A 23,362-nucleotide genomic window follows, 5' to 3' on the forward strand; every position below is an offset into this window, starting at 1 on the left:
TGTATCTTTTATCTTAAGTCTGTGTCTATGATTGCGATGAATTCCTATTGTCTATGTCAAGTCAAGAGTCACAATAATTTTAGTGATTCGAATAATTAATAACCAGTTATCAAATAATAAAATATATTATCGAATAAAATATGGGAAATACTTATTTTTTAAAAGCCTCAAAGAGAATTGGCCTACTACTCGGTTAAAGTGTACAATCTACTTCCATTATCCATAAGAACAATTAGTAACTTCTCACAATATAAAATTGCTATTAAGAAATGAATAGTGGAGGTGGGTTGCACACGGATCGATGAGTGGATCAAGCCAAATAGGCAAAATGTGTGTACTGTTTATGAAATTTTTTCTATTGGTCTATTTAAATTGGTTATGTTTTTTATGATTATTTTAGTTTTTTTATGGTTCATTATGTTAATGATAATTAGGTTAATTGGTTAATTACGTTTCTTTTATTGTTATTATTATGTTAACTTTGTTAAATAGCTAATCTTAGGCATGTTTCACATTTTGTAAAATGTTTCCCTTGGCTCGGGACACCCCAGTGAGGAACATTATTCTGTATAAAAAAGAATACAAACAATGTATAAATAAATAAAAATTACTGCTACGAATAAAACATGATCATTCGTTTTATAGCTACAAGTCATCAGCGCTTTGCGCTATGTATTCATCTGTAGCTGTGGTGCTGTCAGCGGATTTGAAATATTTTGAAAATATCGAATAATTAAAAATATAATTCGATCCGATACCTACTACCACCTACCAGGGGCGAACCGTGTATAGAAGCGATTATGCGCAGCTTACCAGTATATTTTACTATCCATAGTAATGTTTTACTGTAACTTTTTTACAGAAAAACAAACAAACAATTACAATTTCTTATAAATCATTACCACCATTTGCATTTTTCTCCAAATGTAAATGAAAATATTAATAAAGCGTGAACTAATTTAAGGCATGTTTTACATTTTGTAAAATGTTTCCCTCGGCTCGGGACACCCCAGAATATTATTTTGTATAAAAAAATAATACAAACAATGTTAAAGTATAAATCAATCAAATAAATGAATAGCATTCAACGAAAATTTAAAAATACAGAAAGAGAATTATAAAAAACATTACCAAAGACTTCAACAACAGAAGGAACGGGAGTTAATGATCTAAAAACAAAGTTAATGAAAGTAAAAGCAAGGAAAGAAACATGAAAACGCACCCTGAAAAAACATACCATAATTGCTTTAAACGATCAGAAAAGCAAATTTTGAATAAACTGGTAAAAAATTCAGAAAACCATACAAACATATATATGATAAGATTAGGTAGGTACACCAAATTCATGACAGCTGAGTTTGTGGTAACTGTACTTGATACTTTGTTAAATTTATACCAAGCAGTGTTGATGTTAATTTGTATGACTATTAATGAACAAGGAAAATATATAATATTCTTGGTTTTATTTCAACCTCGTTCATTTTTAGGTTCGCTTTTCTCTTATGTGTAAACCCAGATTAGTCTGTCGCTTTTGCGACTGTCCCCCGTTTCGCCACGAAGAAATTCTTAGTTTTTAATATAAAGACTTACAAATAATTTGAACGCATTATTTGAAATTGTTTTAACGTTCCGGAATACAATAGCTACTTGCCGATCAAACTACATATTTATTATTATATTGTAAAAGTAATGGTTACTTTTGTATCAGATGTTTCAAAACCGAACTTAAAACTAGCATAAATGGTATTTTATTGATTTGGTGACTATATTGACCTAATTTTCAAATAATATTAATAATAATATTCGTAACACCTCAGAGTAATAATGCGCCAAGCTATTAAGGAGCCCAAACGTAGGAAAACCATTCTATGACTATTGGATATTAAGTTAGCTACAGTTCGCAGCAAAACAATGTGCCGTGCTAATGTCGAGAATTGCCAAATAGATATTAATTTCCATTGTAAATACTTTTAAATGTGTACCCGTGTATTTATTATTGCAGGGTTTTTCCAATTTATTTTTCTATAATTCGCCTATATTTATTTGATAAAATTGAAAATACATGTGTGTGTTTTAAAAAAAAATTGTTTATTAATTTTATTCAAAATATACTCATGTTACATTTATTGAGACATAAATCTCAACTCAATCTACCCAAATTTGAACACCTCATTTTAGATGCGATTTCAAGGTTAACATTGCTATTTTCGAGTAAAATTTGAATCGATCTCTACTCGATAAAAACTCAAACATTATATGGATGCCTAGTGCGGCTCTGACATATTGCCTATAATCAACTGTCATTACCAACAGTAAACATACTTTAATTTACAAATTTATTTCCTAAGTTGAGAAAAAAATAGTATCTGAAGTAAATGTGTTGATATAAGGCAAGTTTTCAAGCAACATAATACACGTGTCGGGACAATAAATGTCAAAAATCAATGTAAATCATTACTACTACTACTACTACTACTACCATCACGCCATTTCCCCGTAGGGGTAGGCAGAGAGAATGGACCGCCACACACGTCTATCCTGGCATACACTCCTAGCCTCTTCCACATTCATACATCTTTTCATACATGCCCTTCGGTTCTGTCTGCTTTTGACATGACCAGACTTAAGATTTTGGTTTATCTGATCATGCCACGTCTTCCTTGGTCGTCCTCGTCTAACGTTGCCGTTCATTTTTGCCATATATACTTGTTTTACCATTCTGTTGTCGTCCATTCGTTCTACGTGGCCAAACCATCTCAGAGACCCTTTCTTAATCTTATCAATTATACTTGTCTCAGATTTACACTCTCGCCTGATTTCATCATTCGTAACCCTGTCATACATTGATTTCCCACACATTCGTCTAAGAGATCGCATTTCAACCGCGTTCACTCGGCTTTCATCCTTCCTCTGCCAGTTCCATGTTTCACTTCCATACATAAGTGTTGGGACTAAAACTCCGTTGTGCACTGCCAGTTTAGCTTCGATTGACATATTTTTATTAGAAATTACTGTGCTTAGTGCTCCGTTCATTTTGTTGCCCGCATTCACTCTTCTTTCAACATCTTTTTCTACTCTTCCATCTCTTGAAAACATGCTTCCCAGGTACACAAATTCTTCTACTTGCTCGAGACATTCGTTGTTTACATTTATTATGCAGTCAGTAACCTCACTATCCCTTTCAAATACCATCACTTTTGACTTACTTTCGTTCATCGCCAATTCGCTCTCCAGGCATACATCATACATTCTAGAGACTATTTGCTGCAAATCAGCCTTGCTGCTTGCTAACAGAACTGCATCGTCAGCATACAACATGAAAAAAAAATCGGAATCAATTACCTGTGAAAACTGTCTCCTTTAACACATTTGACGCTCCTACTGCTGTAACCAAACATACTGCAATTCACCATAATCGATTTTCATTTATTATAACGTAAATATCCAAGTTATTTACAAACAAAGCCAAGCACAGCTACAAAAGCATCCGATCGAACCGTCATGTTATGTTGTCAAATAAAACAAAATGGCCACCAATTGGTTGCTAACCAACAAACCAACATCGCTTGCGTTCTATGAAATCGGATTGTGGTCCTGTGGCTATAGTGTCTCGGACTCACGGACCAAAGGTCCGTAGTTCGAATCCCACTCTACCGAGAACGGCTATCTTCATCGGTATATACTGAGACGGTATAAACTAGTACCGATATTTTTGTGTGAAAGTGTGTATATTTGTATGAAAATTCAAAATATCTTCGCCGGTCACCGATAATTGAACATGTTTAGAAAAAAAAAATTGTAAGCATATTCTATTTTTCATACAGAAAATTTCAGTTTACTTAGTATACAAACTTGAAGATAAATTTTATCTTCCCATCATAATCGAGGCCCTGAAGATTTTATTGATATATGCTCAGAAACAACAAAAATAAATGCGTTTTTATGATACCTACTTCGGCAAATGCATTATTTTTAGGTTTCTATAAAAATAATAAAATGATTATCTGGAAAGGGGGCATTTTTTTAAACGTAGGTATCATTCCCTTTTATTGTGCTTTACTTCGAGATCTAATAATTTTCAAATATGGGTAGAAAAAAATGGTTTAACGCAAAAAACTATGTGATTGATAAACTTAAAACATTGTTAACATACATAATTATTTAAACGATTCCCTTTTTCAGTATTTTAAATTTACACAAAAATACCATATAAATTTTTGGTGTAATTGAGGGTATTAAAAGCAAACTTCGAAATCTAATTTAAGAAGTTACTGAGATATTTGCGAAAAAAGAATTGTGAAATTTTTTATTATGCTTTTATAGCAACTCAATGGAAAAAGACAAGTTTGCGGTATCAAGTAGTTTAATCAAAATCTGTTTTTGCAATATTTAGAGACGGTTTTGAATTACGCTATCTATTATTCAGGTAGGTGGGTTTTTGTGTATGGTTAATTTTGGCATCAATAACTAATTTTCCATTTTTGGTGGAGATTTCTAAGTTTACTTCTAATACCCTCAACTGCTACAACTCGGTTGCTTCAAAAGCAGTATTTTTTAGTTACCCACTAAATATATTTGTATCTTCCTTCATGAAAGCTACAAATAGGCAAGGCATGATTTGTTGAAATAATATTTTGATGATTTGATTGCATGACTTATATGTTTATTTGTAGCATTCATGGATTCCCAATGCCGATTTTTATAGTTGAGTAATTACCCCGCTAATTACGAATGGCTACGTAAGTGCGTCATCGAAAGATGAAATTAGTTTTATACTGTAAACACTTTTTATTCGTAAATAATAACTTTTGTCCTCGTTTTCCGCTGGCAACATCGTAATTCCATCATCATGGAGCTGCTGCGGAAATTTCCTTTTTGTGCAATTTTTTTAATGTTAGTTATATTTTCACCGAAATTTAGTAATTGCACATCGCTTTCCGTCGTAGATCTCAACGAGGAAAATTGGTCTAGAATGCTGGAAGGCGAATGGATGGTCGAATTGTAAGTACACTAATATTTGTAACATGCGGTAAGCGTATTCTACCCGTGAGTTGGCGTTGCAAACGGTAAACTAAGCAGGGCGTGAAAAATCTCCTAAAATATGATCATATTCTGCCTTAACTCGGCCTTCAAATATGACGATGCATCTACTGTTTATGCTGAGTATCGATCAAAAGTGCAGTCACTTAATTTCATTGATATTTTGAACGTTTTCAGTTTGACAGACCGAAGCCGACCGGAGTGTGTACATACTTTTCAAGTTCAATAACTCTTTAACAAGGTCGCGTTGCGCTCCTTTATACAAACTTTGAATTAAATCCTTTCATTTTTATTCAAATTATGCTAATTGATCATGTTATTTATCAATCAAAAGCTGCCTCTGGTTGCGGAAGTTTTTCGGAAAGAAAAAAAAATCTCGCGTATTATCGTTTGAAAACTGATTCTTTTTACAAATGACTTACTAACGAATGGAAAAACAGCAATTGGATAAATAATTTTAATGTTTTGCGGCACATGAATTTACTATAACGTCGCCAACCTGTTGCACGCTTAACGGTAAGTTGTCATTCAAAACTAGTATCAACACTTTTTTTATAGGGCATATGGGCGTTTACAGGGCTTATGACCTGTCATTGGCTGGTTTAAGTGCCCACTTTACGCACGGTAACATTCGCATAGTGTAATCGATCTGTGGACGTTGTAGCCACACATCTGTTCATATATGAAAGGTCCACTGCAGTAATGCTGAATATCTCGGCAATCTAGTTCTGAAATATTTGTGTTTAAAGGTTTCAACTAGATAATGCAAAGCTGCAGTTAAATGATTTTAAAAAATGTATATATGAACTTTAAGTATACATATTTAGACTTTTAATTTAGACATAGCTAGACTTTTTTGATCATTTTTTGAATAAAGAAATTATGACAAAAATAGTTAACGAATCCAATAAATTTTATCAGTACAAAATGAGCACTGTCGATTTTACGGAAAAGGCGAGAATTCTCAAATGGGTGGACACAACAGTTTCGGAAATGTATGTTTTCATGGCTATAACTTTCGCAATGACGAGGACTAAGCGTTTGACAATAGAAGGATATTGGAGTACAAACTTTATACTTCACACTCCATTTTTTGGAATGACGATGCCCAGAGACAGGTACCAACTATTGTTGCAAATGCTCCACTTTAATGATAGTAATGTCCAAACACCGACTAATAAACTTTATAAAATTAGATTTCTTCTTGACCATACCAGAGCAATTTTTAAAGCAACTATGATGCCTCATGAAAATCTATGTATCGACAAAAGCATTATTGTTTTAAAAGGTCGTCTATTCTTTAAACAATACATCCCTTCAAAACGTCTCCGGTTTGGCATGAAAATGTTTGTTTTGTGCGATGTTACAACGGATTTTATTCTTGATTTTATTAAATACGTCGGAGCTGAAACTGAAATCGATAATACGCACGGTCTCCGTATTACAGGTGCTGTAGTTACCACACTGTTATCGGACTATTTTGGAAATGGTCATAATTTATGATGCGATAACTGGTATACCAGCCCCCAGTTATTTAAGTATCTTCACAACCAAAAAACCAACGCCTGTGGCACCGTCCAAAAAAACAAAAAAGATATGCCAATTTTCAAAAAACTCCCAGTCTCAGAAGAGGAGCATCTAGTTTAAGCTCGAACATGGGATCCAAATTTGGTATTTTGTTCTCGTTGCGTGAAATGTAAAGTGTTTTGTCTGATTGCAGCATGGCCCCCTGGTGCCCCGCATGTTCCTCACTACAGCCGACCTGGACGGCCCTGGCCAGCGAGGCTCGCAACCTCGGGATACGCGTCGCGGAAGTGGACGTCACCACCTCCCCCGGCCTCTCCGGGAGGTTCCTGGTCACGGCCCTGCCCACCATCTACCAGTAAGTTCCCGGAGGCGCTGCATTGTAACGTTGAATTCATCGTATCTCGATCAGTCATTTCAGGCGTCAGTCCAGAGACAGTGAAATATCGCAGCGTTCAACCCCAGGCGCATCCTTTGAATATTTTAAAATTATAGTTTGTAATTTATTAGGAGTTTTTGTCCCACTCTTATGTATGGAAGTGAAACATGGAACTGGCAGAGGAAGGATGAAAGCCGAGTAAACGCGGTTGAAATCATATATATATACTATTTTTTTGCACCACAACAGGCCAGGAGGCCCAATTACAGTGGCGAATTACATTACAGAACAACCAGGCTTGAGAAAAATCACATATTTAATTTTTGTGTTCTCACCGGGAATCGACCCAGGAACCTTCCGTGCGTGAGTCAAGCGTCTTGACCACTACACCACGGAGGCCGCCGATGCGATCTCTTAGACGAAATGCGATCTCTTAGACGAATGTCTGGGAAATCAATGTATGACAGGGTTACGAATGATGAAATCAGACGAGAGTGTAAATCTGAGTCAAGTATAATTGATAAGATTAAGAAAGTGTCTCTGAGATGGTTTGGTCACGTAGAACGAATGGATGGTGAAAGAATGGTAAAAGAAGTATATATGGTGCAAATGAACAGTAACGTGAGACGAGGACGACCAAGGAAGACGTGGCATGATCAGGTAAACCAAAATCTTAAGTCTGGTCATTTCAAAAGCAGACAGAACCGAAGGGCATGTATGACAAGATGTATGAATGTGGAAGAAGTTAGGAATGTATGCCAGGATAGACGTGTGTGGCGGTCCGTGTTCTCTTCTCACCCCTACGGAGAAATGGCGTGATGGTAGTAGTAGTAGTTATTTAAAGTTATAAATATATACCAATATTCCTAAAATTAACAATATTTTGAGTTTGTCCAAATTTTCGTAGACGACTAGATTCAACTCCCCGGGGAGCTGTTAATATTAACATATTACAACAGAGATGAAGAACATTTTAGAGAAGGTAATATATAATTCTAGGCATCTACAGGTCTTAGGACCTGTCATTGGCTGGTTTAAGTGGCCACTTTACACATTGTGTAATATTCACCATTCCACCTCCATTCCATCTCTGTTGTAATATGTTAATATTAACAGCTCCCCAGAGAGTTGAATCCAGTCTTTGCCTACGAAAATTTGGACAAACTCAAAATATTGTTGACAAATCCACCTGGTCCATGAAGAAGTATAGAAATTGAAAAAATAAAATTTGCAGGTGTTGTCTAGTATGTAGGGGAAATAATTCAATTACACTAATCTCTTCCGCATAAATAAAGGTTTCAGCTCTTTAACTTCACTAACATCAACAGATGAAAGGATCGAAGGGATATAGATGTTCAAATATGGGCAGAATTTCTGTGATAATTTGCAGAATTTTTTTTTACAATATGTTCTGAATATTGTCGAGAAAATGTAGCCAATTTTATCTTCCGCAGGATGCTGTATGCGGTCAATATTGCTTCGAGCTTTCACAAGTTCTGTCTTTATTTTGATCGCTTAAGAAATGCGTACCGCGTAAAGGAGCTGAAACCTTAATCACGTGGGTGAGATTCATCCGGCTAAACCAAATCACCTACTAGGCAATGCCTGAAAACAATTTTCCAATTTTTATACTTTTTCTTTTACCAGGAAGTTGATTCAACTATGTTTTGAGCATGTCCAAATGCTTGCAGACTCGCTGGATCTCCTCCCTAGGGAGAGTTATTCCAGCTCTTTCACTTCACAAAAGTTAACAGATGTAAGAGTTGAGGAAATGTGGATGAACAAACATGGGCAGAATGGTGAACGTTACACAGTGTGTAAAATGGCCACTTAGACCAGGCAACAGCTTCCATATTCCCTTCTCAAAAGTGTTTTCCCTCTCTGTCGCAATAAATTTACATGTTCAATTAATTAGAATGTGTTTTCAGCGTCATAAACGGGGAGTTGCGGCAATATAACGGCCCCAAGGACGTCCAGTCCCTCGAGAGCTTCGTGTCCAGCAGCAAGTGGAAGGCCCTTCCCGTCCTACCCTGGTACCGGGACCCCATGCAGCCTCACATGGCCATGCTCTCCTACCTATTCAAGATGTCACAAGTCCTCCGGGTGAGTGTGAATGTGCTCCCGGTATCAAGCTGGACCGGGTGAGTGTGCTCCCAACACATGCGGATCGGACCGCAGAAAGCGTGACGCGCCATTCCGATCTATGCACAGATCCGTACTTGTAAAGGCCGATGGCGCTTCGTAGCCCACAGTCCGACCTGTCAGGCTGGAATTGCGCGGTTTTGATGCGCAGTCCGATTTGTGCACATATCTGTATGTGTAAAGGAGACGGCGGACAAATACATCAGTTTGGAGTATTTCAGCTATTATAGAGTTTATACAGATGTATAGAACTCACCCTTGTCTTTGGAAAATAATGAGTAAAGATTGTTGCAATCAACATTTACGCAATGCAGTGTACGATGAGCTTGTGGAGTTTTGTAAAAAATGCTCACTATGCCCACTTTCGCCGCGCGCATTCGCGATGTCGCCGCATAATGTTGCACGATGGCAAAAAAATAATCATAACACAAATGTAAGGTAAAAAAAAGCAATCTGTTAATTTCTTAGAAATTTTATTGTGCAAGCGTAAATATTGATTGACACAACAGAGTAGAAAAGTAAAGGGTTATTTAAGTAATTGAATTAATGAACTTTTAACTTAAAATATAAAACAAATTTTATTTGACATAAAACTGATATTTTTATATCATGTTAAATAATATTTGATGTTTTGAAGATAATGTCGGTCGAATGTCCACCACAGAGTTGTTTAATCCGCGGTCGAATTTTCATTAGTTCTCTCATTAGATGAGCAAAGTAGGGTAAAAAAATTTACCACCCTGGTAACTACTATCCATCGTTATCTGCTGTTTTCCTGCTCGCTTTTAATGATTTTTTATTTTAATTCACAGTACTCTCAATTCATAGTTCTTTTTTGTGTAAAAACTTTGTTCAAAAACAATTTTGAACAAAGTTTTTATTTGTATGTATTTTTTAATTCAGCGAATACCAATTCGCGTTTGACAGAAAGAGCTTAGATAAAAAGTTTTTTCATAGACAATTGACAAAAAAATATAGAAGCTGCGACTAAAATTGAATTGAATTAAACTAAAATTGAATTGAATTTACCGGCGACCGTCTGTTAACAAAAACACAAAACTGTCGGTTATCGTAACGAACGGTCAACGGTTCGTTACACTTACGGAAGTTTGATAGATATTTTTAAAACCGGCCCTTAATCAATAATCGCATCATCCAAGTACATTTTGTATGCTAAGTTCTATTATTACTTTTGTTTTAGTCTATTCACAATACTCTGCTGGAAACGTACGGAGTCCCTACTTACGGATCGTATATAATATTCGCTATTGCAACCATCTTCCTCGGAGCGCTACTGGGATTAGTGAGTATATTGTATTCATTTTCGCACTCAAATATTGTTATCGTTTTTGAAAAATCATCATCAATATTCCCTTTCCGCACCCAATGGTGCATTAATTTTGAAGATGTTTTTAAATTGACTTAAATTATTTTCTTATTTAAAGATTCTTTAAAGATTCGTCTCATCGTTTCTTTGAATCCCTTAAAATACGTATGTGTATATTTATGTTTTTCTTTTTTAAAAAAATGTTATTATTTTTTTATTTTTTTTTACATCTGAGCATGTTTTCACTCTTTATATTATTCTTAACTCTTAATTACTTTTACAAATTTTCTTTATTTTTTACTTTAATTTTATTTTTAAACAACTTCTATTTATGTTTTTTTTCCTTCTCTTTTTTGTACTTTAATTAATAACCTTACATATAATTACTTAATAATATGGAAACTTCACTGGCCCATTAGAGTTAAGTCTAACTGTGTAAAATATAAAACTTTGTAACTGTACTGTATGTTTCCTAAATAAAAGAAAATATAAAAAAATAGAGCCAGCTGGATTATAATTCTCCGATATGGTCAGCTTATCAAATCACTTTCTCAGAGTCTATTGAGAGAATTCAGAATGAGTTTCTAAGATATATTAATTTTAAGATGGGTTTTCTTAGTAATCAATTAAATTATAACAAAATTCTAGATTCTAAAGAAGGAAGAACATCGACCGATCTTACGACTTTATATAAAATAATAAAACTAATATTATTAATATTTAAAGCATTTACTTTGTGGTGTAAGGTGTTTACCAATTAAAATGCAATTCTTGTCCTTCAGTTTACGTAGAAAGAACATCAAGAAATTTTGATATTCGTGTTAAAGAACATATGAGGTGTCTTCACAATAACAGTTTCTCTGAATTGGCAAATCACCGAATCAATTTTAATCGTGACTTTGATAAAAATACTAGAGTTAAAATCTTACATACAAATAATAAAGGTTTAAAAGTAAATAATATGGAAATATTTAACATTAGGAAAGCTTTAAAAAATAATGTTCCTTTGATCAATAATCAAACAACCTTTCAATATAGTCCTTTATATGATGTTCCACTGTAATGGTCACCCTATAAAACCTATTAAGCTTATCCCCTCCCTCCATCCCTCTACTTTTTTCATTAATTCTCAAACGAAAGAATATTTTCATAATTTAATCAGTGCATGTGCTTATTAAAATGCACGTCGTGTTGGTTTTATATTTTTGCGCAACAACTACGGTGAAAGTGTATAGTGGGTTTTACATGTTGGTTTAATTGGTGTCCTGACGAAGAGACGGGTACGTCTCGAAACCGGTAGACATAGAAAAGTCAGTAAGCGAAATATACAAATATTTAATAACATTTAATAAAACCAGATATTGAAAGGAGGGTGAGTGCCGGGAACAGGGTGAACCGTGCACTAAAATCTACTTTGGCAAACAAATGTTTATCGCAGGAGGCTAAACTAGCGGTTCACAACGGAGTTCTAGTGCCAACTTTAATGTATGGGTGCGAAGTATGGAATTGGAAGAATGATGATGAAAGTGGGTTGAATGCTGTCGAAGTGCGATCCCTCAGGCGAATGTGTGGTAAAACGATGTATGATAGGTGCACAAATGTCGAGATTTGTGAAGTGTGTAAGGCTGAGACATGCATTATTGACTGCTGCGTTGGTTTGGACATGTAGAGCGAATGGACAGCGAAAGAATGGCTAAAAGGATCTACGATGCAAATATTGATGGATGCAGAAAACGAGGAAGACCGAGAAAGACATGGCACGATCGAGTCCATCAAATACTTGTCAAAAGTAGGAATAATCGGCGTGCGTGCATTAGAAGATGTATGAATGTAGAGGAAGCGAGGTCTGTATGCCAAGATAGAGTGTTTTGGCGTTCTATCCTCTCTGCCTACCCCTACGGTGAAACGGCGTCATGGTTTGTTTGTAATAAAATCAATGTTTGATACCCCTGATCTACTGAAGTTGATTTCATTCTATGTACCACCCAGGTTTAGCAGAACTTCTACAATATTTTATTGTCAAAATTGTCGAACGATAGCTCAATATAACTCACTTATTGTTAGATTACAGAATACCGGGAATGATTATGCATCATTTTTTAATATATTTAGTTTATCTCTGACTAACTTAAAAAATAAAGTGACTAACATCTTCTTACCAAAAAGAGCAAATCAACTTCAGGAGATCGGGTTAGAATAGTTATAATTTGATCGATTAAAGTATTTTGTTATTTTATAATTACTTTGAAATATTTATGTATTTCCAGTAATTTATCATTTGTATTGTATTTTTAAATGTTTTATTTTTAAGCACTCTTTAAACCACATATATGTAAATGGCAGAAATGCCGTTTATAAATAAATAAATAGGGCACACTGATTGCATTGTATCTTGATCATTTTTGTCACACGGAGGTAAGATGCTCAGTCTTACGCTTCAGGTACCAGTCGAGGGCTGGTATTCTGAACGCAATTATATCGTATTTTTACGTACTAAATACGCATTATAGCGCGCTGTAAATGCGTTCGGAATACCGGCCCAGGGACTATGAAATATTATAGTGTAAAAACTCCCTTTTTAAATATATATTTCATGTCAACCGTGCCGGGAATCGAACCCGAGACCTCTTGCATGGTAGGCAAGTGCTGACCACTACACCGCGAGGCCGACAAAAAAAGAAAATTCTGAAAAAATTCTCTAATCCATATAAAAACAGTATCTTTTCATTCCTTTAGCTATTAATGAATTCATTTGTTTTCAATTGTTTTTTTCAGATTGTTGTCTGCACGATTGACTTTCTGTGCCCAAGGAAGTCCAGACCTGACAAGAGACCTTTACCTACCAATATTTCCAAGGTATTTATTATTATTACATTTTTTACCTTGGTAAACAAGCATACATATTTAATACCAGGGAATCTATATACAACTGGTGGATTAGAGAATGAAAACGAGGTCGAGATAGTCTCTATCTTTTTTTATTTATTTTTTTTATATAGAAGTTGCTTTATTATTTACCTGCTTATAATATACAAGGTTTATATTTCAAAAGTGGATTTTTCTGCAATTAAATTTCTTTAAATTGATCTAAACTGTTGGGATCAGGAGGGATATACTAATGTGGGCGATAGTCTCTATCTAACATGGCTCAGCCTGTTCCAACATGGAGACTTTTTATGTATGTAGCTGAAACCTTTATCATGCGGGTGAAATTCATCCGGCTGAACCAAATCACCTACTAGGCAACGCCTGAAAACAATTTTCATTTTTTTATACTTTTTCTTTTACCAGGTAGTTAATTCAACAATGTTTGAGTATGTCCAAATGCTTGCAGACCGGCTGGATCTCCTCCCCAGGGAGTTATTCCAGCTCTTTTACTTCACGAAAGTTAACAGATGGAAGAGTTGAAGGAATATAGATGTCCAAATATAGGCAGAATGGCGAATGTTACACATTTTGTAAAGTGGCCACTTAAATCAGCCAATAAGCCCTGCAAGTGCCTAGACTTCCATATCCCCTCAATAATGTTTTCTCTCTCTGTTGCAACGAATTTAGATATGAATAACTCCCCTAAGGAGATCCACCCAGTCTGCAAGCATTTGGACATACTCAAACATTGTCTCACTTCTTTAGTTTACGATACCCTCAATTTTAAATCAAGAAATATAATATGTAACTTAAGCTTCGTTGGAATGTAAGCTTACATATGTAAACGTAAAGCTTGATAAAGGTTTGATATTCTTGCACAGATTAATATCTAACTGTATAGATGCCCGTGATATCCTCGCTCAGATAAACCTTGATGTACCTCGCCGTAACTTGCGTACCAATGCTGTCTTGGCTGTGGGAAATTATAAAACTAACATCGGAACCAACACAACACCGTCAATTTTATCAAATAACTATATGTGTATCCATAGTGATATTATGCAGCCGTGCATGTGTGAAAATATTGAAAATATTGAGCAGTATGTTTATTTAGGTTTAACTATAGATTAACATATTACAACAGAGATGAAGAACATTTAAGAAAAGGTAATATAGAAGTCTAGGCATCTACAGGACTTATGACCTGTCAATGGCTGGTTTAAGTGGCCACTTTACACACTGTAACATTCACCATTCTGCCTATATTTGGACATCTATATTCCTTCAACTCTTTCATCTGTTGATGTTTGTGAAGTTAAAGAGCTGAAACCTTTATTTATGCGGGTGAGATTCATCTAATTGAATTATTTCACCTACATACTAGGCAACGCCTGAAAATATAATTTTTTCAATTTCTATACTTCTTCATGGACCAGGGTTACACAGTGTGTAAAGTGGCCACTTAAACCAGCCATTGACAGGTCATAAGTCCTGTAGATGCCTAGACTTCTATATTACCTTTTCTTAAATGTTCTTCATCTCTGGACAAAGGGAGTTGAATCCAGTCCTTGTCTACAAAAATTTGGACAAACTCAAAATATTGTTGTTAACTATAGATTGTAATTTTAAATGGGATGTACATATTAGAAAATTGTGTAAGCGATTAAGAGCAAAAAGTAATGTACATATTAAAATATTATGTCCCTGTTAATACTTTACGAATAATTTATTTATCTCTCTCTGAATCAATTATATGATACGCCATAACTTGCTGGGGGTTATCAAGTGAAACTAATATTAATTTTATTCAAACTTTGCAAAATTCTATGATCAAATTGCTACTGCATAAAGATGTATACCGCCAGAGACACAATATTTCAATATCATTGATGTATAAATCTGTAAATAAATTATCTGTTAGGGCTCTACTTTGGTACAAATTAATTTGTCAGCATGCGTCGCACTCCGAGGATAAACACAAGTTGGTACATGATTACAACACCAGGTTTACTAGTATGGAAGGGCTAGCTGTTCCTAGATATTGCAATAAATATGGCAAAAGGACACTGCAACACAGTATACCTAAAATATTTAACATGTTACCAAACAATATTAAAAATACTGAGCTAAATACAGGAGTGAGACGTTTGCTCAAATTATGGTTAATAGAAAAAAGTTTTTTGTATTAGTGATAGTTTTTAATTTTTGATAATGTAATATGTAATGTTTTTCAAGTAAAATTATTGTTAATGTAGGTTAAGTGTAAATAATCGATGTAATTTATAAGAACCTGCTGACGAGTTGTATGTATGCAACTCAGCAGGACTTTAATTTATTTTGTAAATACTTTTGAAAAATAAATTTTAAAAAAAAAATAATAAAAAATCTTACCCCTTTGCCGAGGATCCTAAGAACAGTGAACGAAATCTCACTAAACGGTACTGTCGATGTGTTCCTACAGCAGGGGCAGTCATTTAAGAAGCAAGCGGTGTTGTCTCTCCTGACTCGCGATGTCACACTCGCCATTTCCGCCTAGATTATGCCACATACATACCTTTTGTTAATTATACACTTTGTTAATTTAAGTAGATTTTAAGAATGTTTAGATTAAGTATTACTCAATTAAGCCAATCTATTTGGGCTTACTTAAGTCTGTTGATTGGATTAAAAAAAAAAATTTTTTTTGAAGCGCCATTGAGGTGATTTTTCACAAAAATAGCGCTGTATAAATCAGCCAAATATTATTATTTTTATGAAAAACCTCAAACTTAAATACAGTCTAAATGGTGTAGATTTGAAAACTGTGAAACAACAAAAAGACCTAGGAATAACAATAACAGATGATTTAAAATGGGAATGTCACATGTTAAACATAACAAAAAATCCAATTTAATGAGGAAGTTCAGCGGTTTTTTTCAAATTTTTTATTCGTTAATAGACGGTTAAACTAAGTCAAAAATTTTTTTTTTTAATTTTTACGTATCGTATTATCGGCGCTACGATTTTTTAAAGTTGTGTATTTCTGAAATAACTCCGCGTGTGACGTCAGAGGTTCATTTCCGCTTATTCCCATTCAGTTCTTCCTATTGGTCCAGAAGCGACAAGCAGACCGGATATCTTCCATAGCTCTCAGATCATAGGTTGATTCACATGAACCAGTGACGTCATTTAAAGTAGTGCGTTTTTATCAAAATATTTTTTATAATTTTTTCTGTACATTTTCAAGAATCTTTGCCCTACAATTTAATGCTTTAATTTTTACCCCGCGTAAGAAAACATTTTTTGTACCCAATTTCCCGTAGGGCTGAAGTTCCTCATTATCTACTTGATAAAAAAATCTTCGCGTTCTTGCCCATACTGATCATTGTGGTTTCGGATGTGACAGGGTTTAAAGAATACCCTGTATAACTCCGAATATGCTACTAAAATATACAAAACCTATATCAGACCTAGTCTCGAATACGGGTTTTAGATATGGAATCCCTATTTTGCTAAGGATATCAACTTGTTGGAAAGAGTCCAAAGACGAGCTACAAAGTTGTCGCTGAGCCTAAAACGGCTTCCATACGTGGAGAGGCTGGAGGCTCTCGGTTTCACAATGCCGCAGGAACGACCAGAAAGGGGGTGACCTGATAGAGACGTACAAGACACTCGACAGTTGCCCAAATTTGGATCCCATGTTCGAGCTTAAACAAGATGCCCGTCTTCGAGGCCACAGTCTCAGGCTGGAGAAAACGAGATTCAATCTAAATCCACGGAAGCATTTCCCGAGCAATAGGGTTGTTGATGGTTGGAGTAAACTGCCACAAGAGCTGATCTCGATGCGTAGTCTCGATGGCTTCAACAATGGTCTAGATTTGTTTGGGAAAAGTTAAAGTGCGCCAACAACTAACTTTCATTCAAATAGATTTAAGCATCTCGGCTTTAAGCTCTTCGCTTAAAACGAATAATAATAATATCTGTGTAGGGGAAACTATCAGTGTGATGGTACACAAAACGCTCGCAAAAAGATAAAATTTTGTGTAATTTTCCAGAATGAGGCGGAAGTAATAAACGACGATCTCGTGGATGAGGAAGAAGAGAATCAGGCAGCGGAAGAAGCGGATGATAGTGACGCAGAAAGAAATTCCTCCAGTGATTCTCTTGTAAGTGTTATTGACAATAAATTTAGTTTATTTATTTATACATTAACGGTTTTAAGAACCCTTTACAAAAAAAATAATTCACAGAAATAATCACAGCAGTGCACAATAATCATGTAGTACATAGTATGAAATAATAGAATAATTAAAACTAAAAAAATTAGTAAACATATAGTACAAAAAACAAAAGAGTAAAAAAGAAACATAACATCTCCAAATAAAAGATAACAATAACCATGAGAAAATCTTATGTTCCAAATATAAATATGTGTACACAGTAAAGTTGAGAATAACTAGATAATAAATATATTTTTTTAATTAATTAAAAATTTATAAGTTTTTTAAGCAATAAAATAAAAAAATTAAAAAACTTTAATTAACTAAATAATACATTTATTTAGTGAAATCATCATCATCAGTTGGTTGGAAAAAGTTGCCATTTGGCAATAAATCCACCAATGTACACTTTAAATTATATCTAACATGTCAAAGAAATAAAAAATCATGTATTCCAGGAAACAAAGTTAAATTGAATAATATATTTTTGAATAAATACATTGCTTTTTTTTAACGTTTACGTTGAAAGCTGGCATTAGATTTAAATAATAATAATAAAAAGAGTGTGAAACAGTTTTGCCGCAATGTAAACGACAGTTGTAAATACTATGTGATACCACGTAAACAAAATTTCCCAATATTTAGGGAAAAAATCATTGTATGCGTTTTATACTTTTAAAAAAAATATTTTCGTGTTTTAAAAATTAAGTACCCACATAAAATTATTTAAATGTGTTTTTTTTTAATTCAATAATAAAAAAACACATTGTATTGATTGAAAAAGTACAAAATAATTTTAATGAAATCATAAAAAATCCCCAATTATGACAGTTTTTCTGCAGTTTTTCATTTCCTTACTTTAGCGTTTTCCTCAGTTTAACACTCTTTTTTCTGCTCCCTTGAAAAACATGGGTTTTACTGTACTTATAGTCATCAAAATATAGCTTGATTAGAATGACAGTTGTCAGCAAAAGTGACAACATAACTTTGAAGTAATGTCTAAGGAGTGACACACGAAAAATCATTCGTATCCGGCATGTTAATTTATTTTTTTAATACAATGCTTGACATATAAATCAACATAATTATATAAAATCAGCTTCAAAACTAAAATAAACGTAATTATTAACGACGTTCTTACAAGGTTACATCATTTTACAAAAACGTTAGAGATGAGACATATTGATTAATGTAAATTCATAGAATAAAAAAAATAATTCATTTGATGTTGTTCATCAAAAAAGTATAAATGTCTTATTCCTTGGTGAATAATTGTCTTAAACACACTAGAATAGGCTTGTTTTTTCGTTCTTATATCAATTTTCGGAAACTGTTTGCATGAAAAAACTGATAAAATCGATTTGATCGGTAATTTCCCATCACTATTAACATTAGTTTGACAGTTGTCAATTTAATCAAGCTATATTTTAAAGACTATAGTTTGGGTTATTTACATTTTCTGGATGTGAATTGAATTTATTATCTTGTCTTTTATTCTACTTGAATTGGGTTTTCATACTGTAGTTTTCTTTATTTATTTTGGGTTTTTTATATTGTCACTTTCTGTACTTGATTTCATACTGTTTACAGTCTATTTTTAATATTTTTTAGCAAAATTCTGACACAGAAAACGACGATGCAGAAGAAGAAATGCCGAAAGAAACCGAAAAAGATCCATCTTCGAGTCCCCAATTGACAAAACGCAAACCGAGAAAGGCCGATTAAGTCGCGTTTCACCAGAATTGAGGAATTCCCAACCAGTAATGAGTTTATGTTAACCATCACCTCTGCTTCTTAATCGGCGATTACATTATATCTGCGGCTTCGATGAAGTTTAATAATATTAATAAGTATATCTTTAATGTACGTTTTACCCGAGTGATGCATCTGTCAGCGTTTTTATTATATCTAAAATATTTTGCGTGTGTCCAAATCTTCGTAGTCTTCAATTATCAGGATCAGTCGAACTTGGTTATTACAAAAAAGATGGGACTGACTGAATTTTCTCGTTGTAAGCATTACTCGTACCAGAGAAAGGTTTTTTTTTTTATCCAATCCCCATTGCATATTGTCACCAAGTAAACAAATAAATATATGTATAGTTCATTATTATTATGGATAACTTTTAAAGCGCCATTTTCGTAATATAATACCTCAAAGGCGCTTTACAAAGTGATTTAAGAAAAATAATGTACTTTGTCACCACATGCTAAGGATTTATTCAAATGATTTAAAGAACAAGTGGGTTTTAAGTTTCTTCCGAAACCTTCCTTGTATTATTTAACCCTTAAATGACCGACATAGCATATTATCTACATACCTAAAATATGAAATTAACCATTTACAGGGCAAAGGCTGAAATTGGTTAATATATTAACCAGTCGCTTTAAGAGTCATATTACCCAATACCATGATCAAATAAAAAATAATTCATTGGTTTTTTTTATTTTATTTATATTTTTTTCTCTTACAAACTATACTTAATAATAAAAATAATGTGACCTCACTGGGGTTACCCGTGCCGAGGACACTTAACAATATACTTTTTTGAAAAAAATATTTTTACATTTGAGAATAAACAATGAAGACCAACTTGACAAACAGAGATAATTAACAAAATATTCAGACTGTTTTAAGCACTACGTATTTATGTTTACAATTAATTTATGTGCATTTATTTATATTACAAAACGCACAATGAAAGAACAAAAACCTAACATAAGCTGTACACTGGTGGAGCAGTTGATTCAATATTTTGTTTTGTTCTAATTTTTTAGTAAGTAATTGTTTTAAACACACTATGATAGGCTTGTTTTTGCGTTTTTATATCAATTTTCGGAAACAGAGTCTCAGGTTTGCATGAAAAAACTGGTAAAATCGATCTGATCGGTAGATGGTCAGTGATCAGTAATTTCCTATCACTAGTGACATGCATTTGACAGCTGTCATTTTAATCAAGCTATATTTTAAGGCCCGTAGCTCATTTATGTCTTTGTATCTTTGCGGTGTCTCTTGAAGACCGGGTCGTACTCGGAATGGTGATTTTTTAGCACGGATGGAAAACCTCTCACTTTTTTGTCTGCGAAGATTTGAATTCGCGCAAAATATTGTTGTAAGATATTTATTTAGTAAAATACTTGTGATTTTTGTGTGTTGTCTTTACAATAATGTTTATTTTTAAAATTACTTACCATTAAAACGTGTATCATGTATTCAGCCTTATTTAAGATCTGGGGATGATCAAATGCAGCGTATTTAGATTATCTGTTACATTAGTGTAAGGTGATCGGTCTGACGCTGCAGATTCCAGTCCAGAAACAATGAACCCAGAACCTCGAGAATAGTCGACGGACCACTACACCACGAGGCGGACAAATCTCCTCTCAACTCCCCTTTTAAGGATTTTCATCCGAGAGCGAATCGAGTGGAAAACGCTGGTCCAGGGTTCTGGTTCACTTTCAGAACTATTCATCAGCCTGGATGCAGTGACGGTGTCTTTACCTTCCCCAAAACTGGAAGATATAGGGTCGATTGTGTATCTTCGTAATCGCTCGGGAGAATTTATCTTCAACCAGTCATCAATGCTCAGTTTTAAACAAGGCTCGATTACATAATACAAATGTTATTTGTTAGTGTCATAGCTAATTTCCCCTTTTTAATGGTGTTTTATAGTAAGAACACATTCCGATTATTTGCAATCGTGTTTCAATGATAATTTAATAGTAAAAAATACTTAAGAAAATGGCCTCAGTGCAAGAATGCAAATAATAATCTTTAAAAAATGATAATACAGTAGAACTCCAGTCATCCGAATTGTCAAATATCCAAATCGTTATCAGGAAATAAGGATTAATTTAATTGTGAAAATTGCTGGGCATCTTTAAGTAAGTTTTTAATGTGATTCCAATCCGCGGGCATTCTCAAAACAAATTACAAAATCTGGCATAATTGAACGTAGTCATGCCGATTTCGAAAAAAACGAGATGTTGGTGTTATCAGGCGCAGTAAGGTCAATTCTATGTTCTGCTGAAAACAGCCAGACCGCTATCATACAAAAAACTGTAATAATCACCTTCTGAAAATAGTGTTGATCTCAAAAACGGCATTTCTAAATTTGCAGAAAACACCCACAGCATTAGAGAAATCTTACTGTACTTTAAAACTATGACTAAAACTGGTCAAATACTTGTTTGAAATATAAAAAAACTAGTGAATCAATTGTTTATCCAACAATGTTGAATTACCTACCTGGTAAAAGAAGAAGTATAAAAATTGGAAAATTGTTTTCAGGCATTGCCTAGTAGGTGATTTGGTTCAGCCGGATGAATCTCACCCGCATAATAAAGGTTTCAGCTCCTTTACTTCACAAGAGTCAACAGATGGAAGAGTTGAGGAAATGTGGACGTTTAAACATGGGCAGAATGGTGAATGTTACACAGTGTGTAAAGTGGCCATTTAAACCAGCCAATGACAGGTCATAAGCCCCGTAAATGCCTAGACTTCCATATTCCCTTCTCAATAATGTTTTCCCTCTCTGTTGCGATAAATTAAATTGTTTATCATTTGTCGAAGTCAAAAACATTCCAACTGCTGTGTAGATTTGATTATTCACTATTTTCACAAACGCGCTATTATCTCGGTTCCACTTTATGGCTGGCCGCTTTCCGCATATGACTACGTTCAATTGTAGTTTTACTGTATAAATAAATAATTAACAACAATTAATTATCTTTGGAGACGCTTTATTGTGTGACATGTTTAATTTTGTCGGCATAATATTGAAATGATGTATAATGGGGCAAAATGAAAATTGTGCACGAGGGGGAGTACCGATTATTACTTGCGTTGCATAAAATTTAAATTTTATTTTTTATCTCAAACAGTTGAAACCCTGTCCTCTACGCCACTTCTCAAACTTTCGCAGACAATATGTCGCATTTCTGAAACACGGCTCCTCTCGTGCGTAGCGATAATTAGAAAAAAATCCATTTTTATATCTGATGACAGCAAAATGGTGCTATTTCGAATATAAGATGTTTTATGAACAATTTAGATAGGTACGTAATATATGCTTTACAAATTACATTTAAACTCTCAACACGACATTCAAAAATTGTATTTACATTTCCCACGTAGGGAACTGAATTTAAACACTAGATTAGCATTATATGGTTGTTATTACTTACTAGTTACGTTTAAATATTAAAATGGTTTGATTGAAAATGTACTATTCTACCAAGCCAAAACAATTGTTTTCGATTGATTATTTGCTTCTGCTGTGATTGTTTAATGACGCGGGTCATGGGGGGGCAACGAAAGCCGCATTATGGATTTTCATATATGTAAAGATTAACCATAATCACATTCTTACGTAGAATTGAATACGCAAATTCTAATTTATTTACATGTTCTATACCGAGGCTGCTCAACCTAAAAAGGTGATTAAAAAAATAGTCGGGCCAAACGGACGGTTCAGAAATCTTTGGCGGCCATTATATGATGTTCCGTCACCTACTAAATTTAATCCCCTCCCTCTTTTTATAACAATTTCTCCACGCGCATGTAAAGGGTAGCCTACATATCGTGTCGGTTTTATATTTTTGTGCAACTACTATCGAAGATGTCCTGACAAAGAGACAGGTACGTCTTGAAACCGGTAGACGTGGAAAAGTCGGCAAGTGGTGAAATACAAATATTTAACAACATTTAGGAAAATGTTTGACCACAAAATTAATATTCATAATAGCTTATATTTATTTTCTAAAATGAAATTTTAAGATGTTGCTCAATCTGTTATCTTCAAACCATTAGATCAATACAGTACCAATTTACCTAGATTAAGTCTTCATTTCTTGAAATGAAGATAATCTGTCGGTTGAAACG

General features: G+C 34.1%; 1 protein-coding gene across 1 annotated transcript; it reads left to right on the forward strand.

The window, feature by feature from the left end:
* Nucleotides 1-4,819: 4,819 nt before the first annotated feature.
* On the forward strand, nucleotides 4,820-20,689 carry LOC148275395 (thioredoxin-related transmembrane protein 1-like). The gene is made up of 7 exons (XM_088235766.1): nucleotides 4,820-5,001; nucleotides 6,761-6,922; nucleotides 8,872-9,046; nucleotides 10,287-10,388; nucleotides 13,188-13,268; nucleotides 17,315-17,425; nucleotides 19,091-20,689. The coding sequence occupies exons 1-7, from the start codon at nucleotides 4,850-4,852 to the stop codon at nucleotides 19,202-19,204; spliced, it is 897 nt and encodes a 298-aa protein (XP_088091892.1). The 5' UTR covers nucleotides 4,820-4,849; the 3' UTR covers nucleotides 19,205-20,689.
* The last annotated feature ends 2,673 nt before the right edge of the window (nucleotides 20,690-23,362 follow it).

Source organism: Micrasema longulum, unplaced genomic scaffold, assembly GCF_059751315.1.
Source record: "Micrasema longulum isolate JH-2025_06_02 unplaced genomic scaffold, ASM5975131v1 h1tg001433l, whole genome shotgun sequence".
Lineage (NCBI taxonomy): Eukaryota > Metazoa > Arthropoda > Insecta > Trichoptera > Brachycentridae > Micrasema > Micrasema longulum.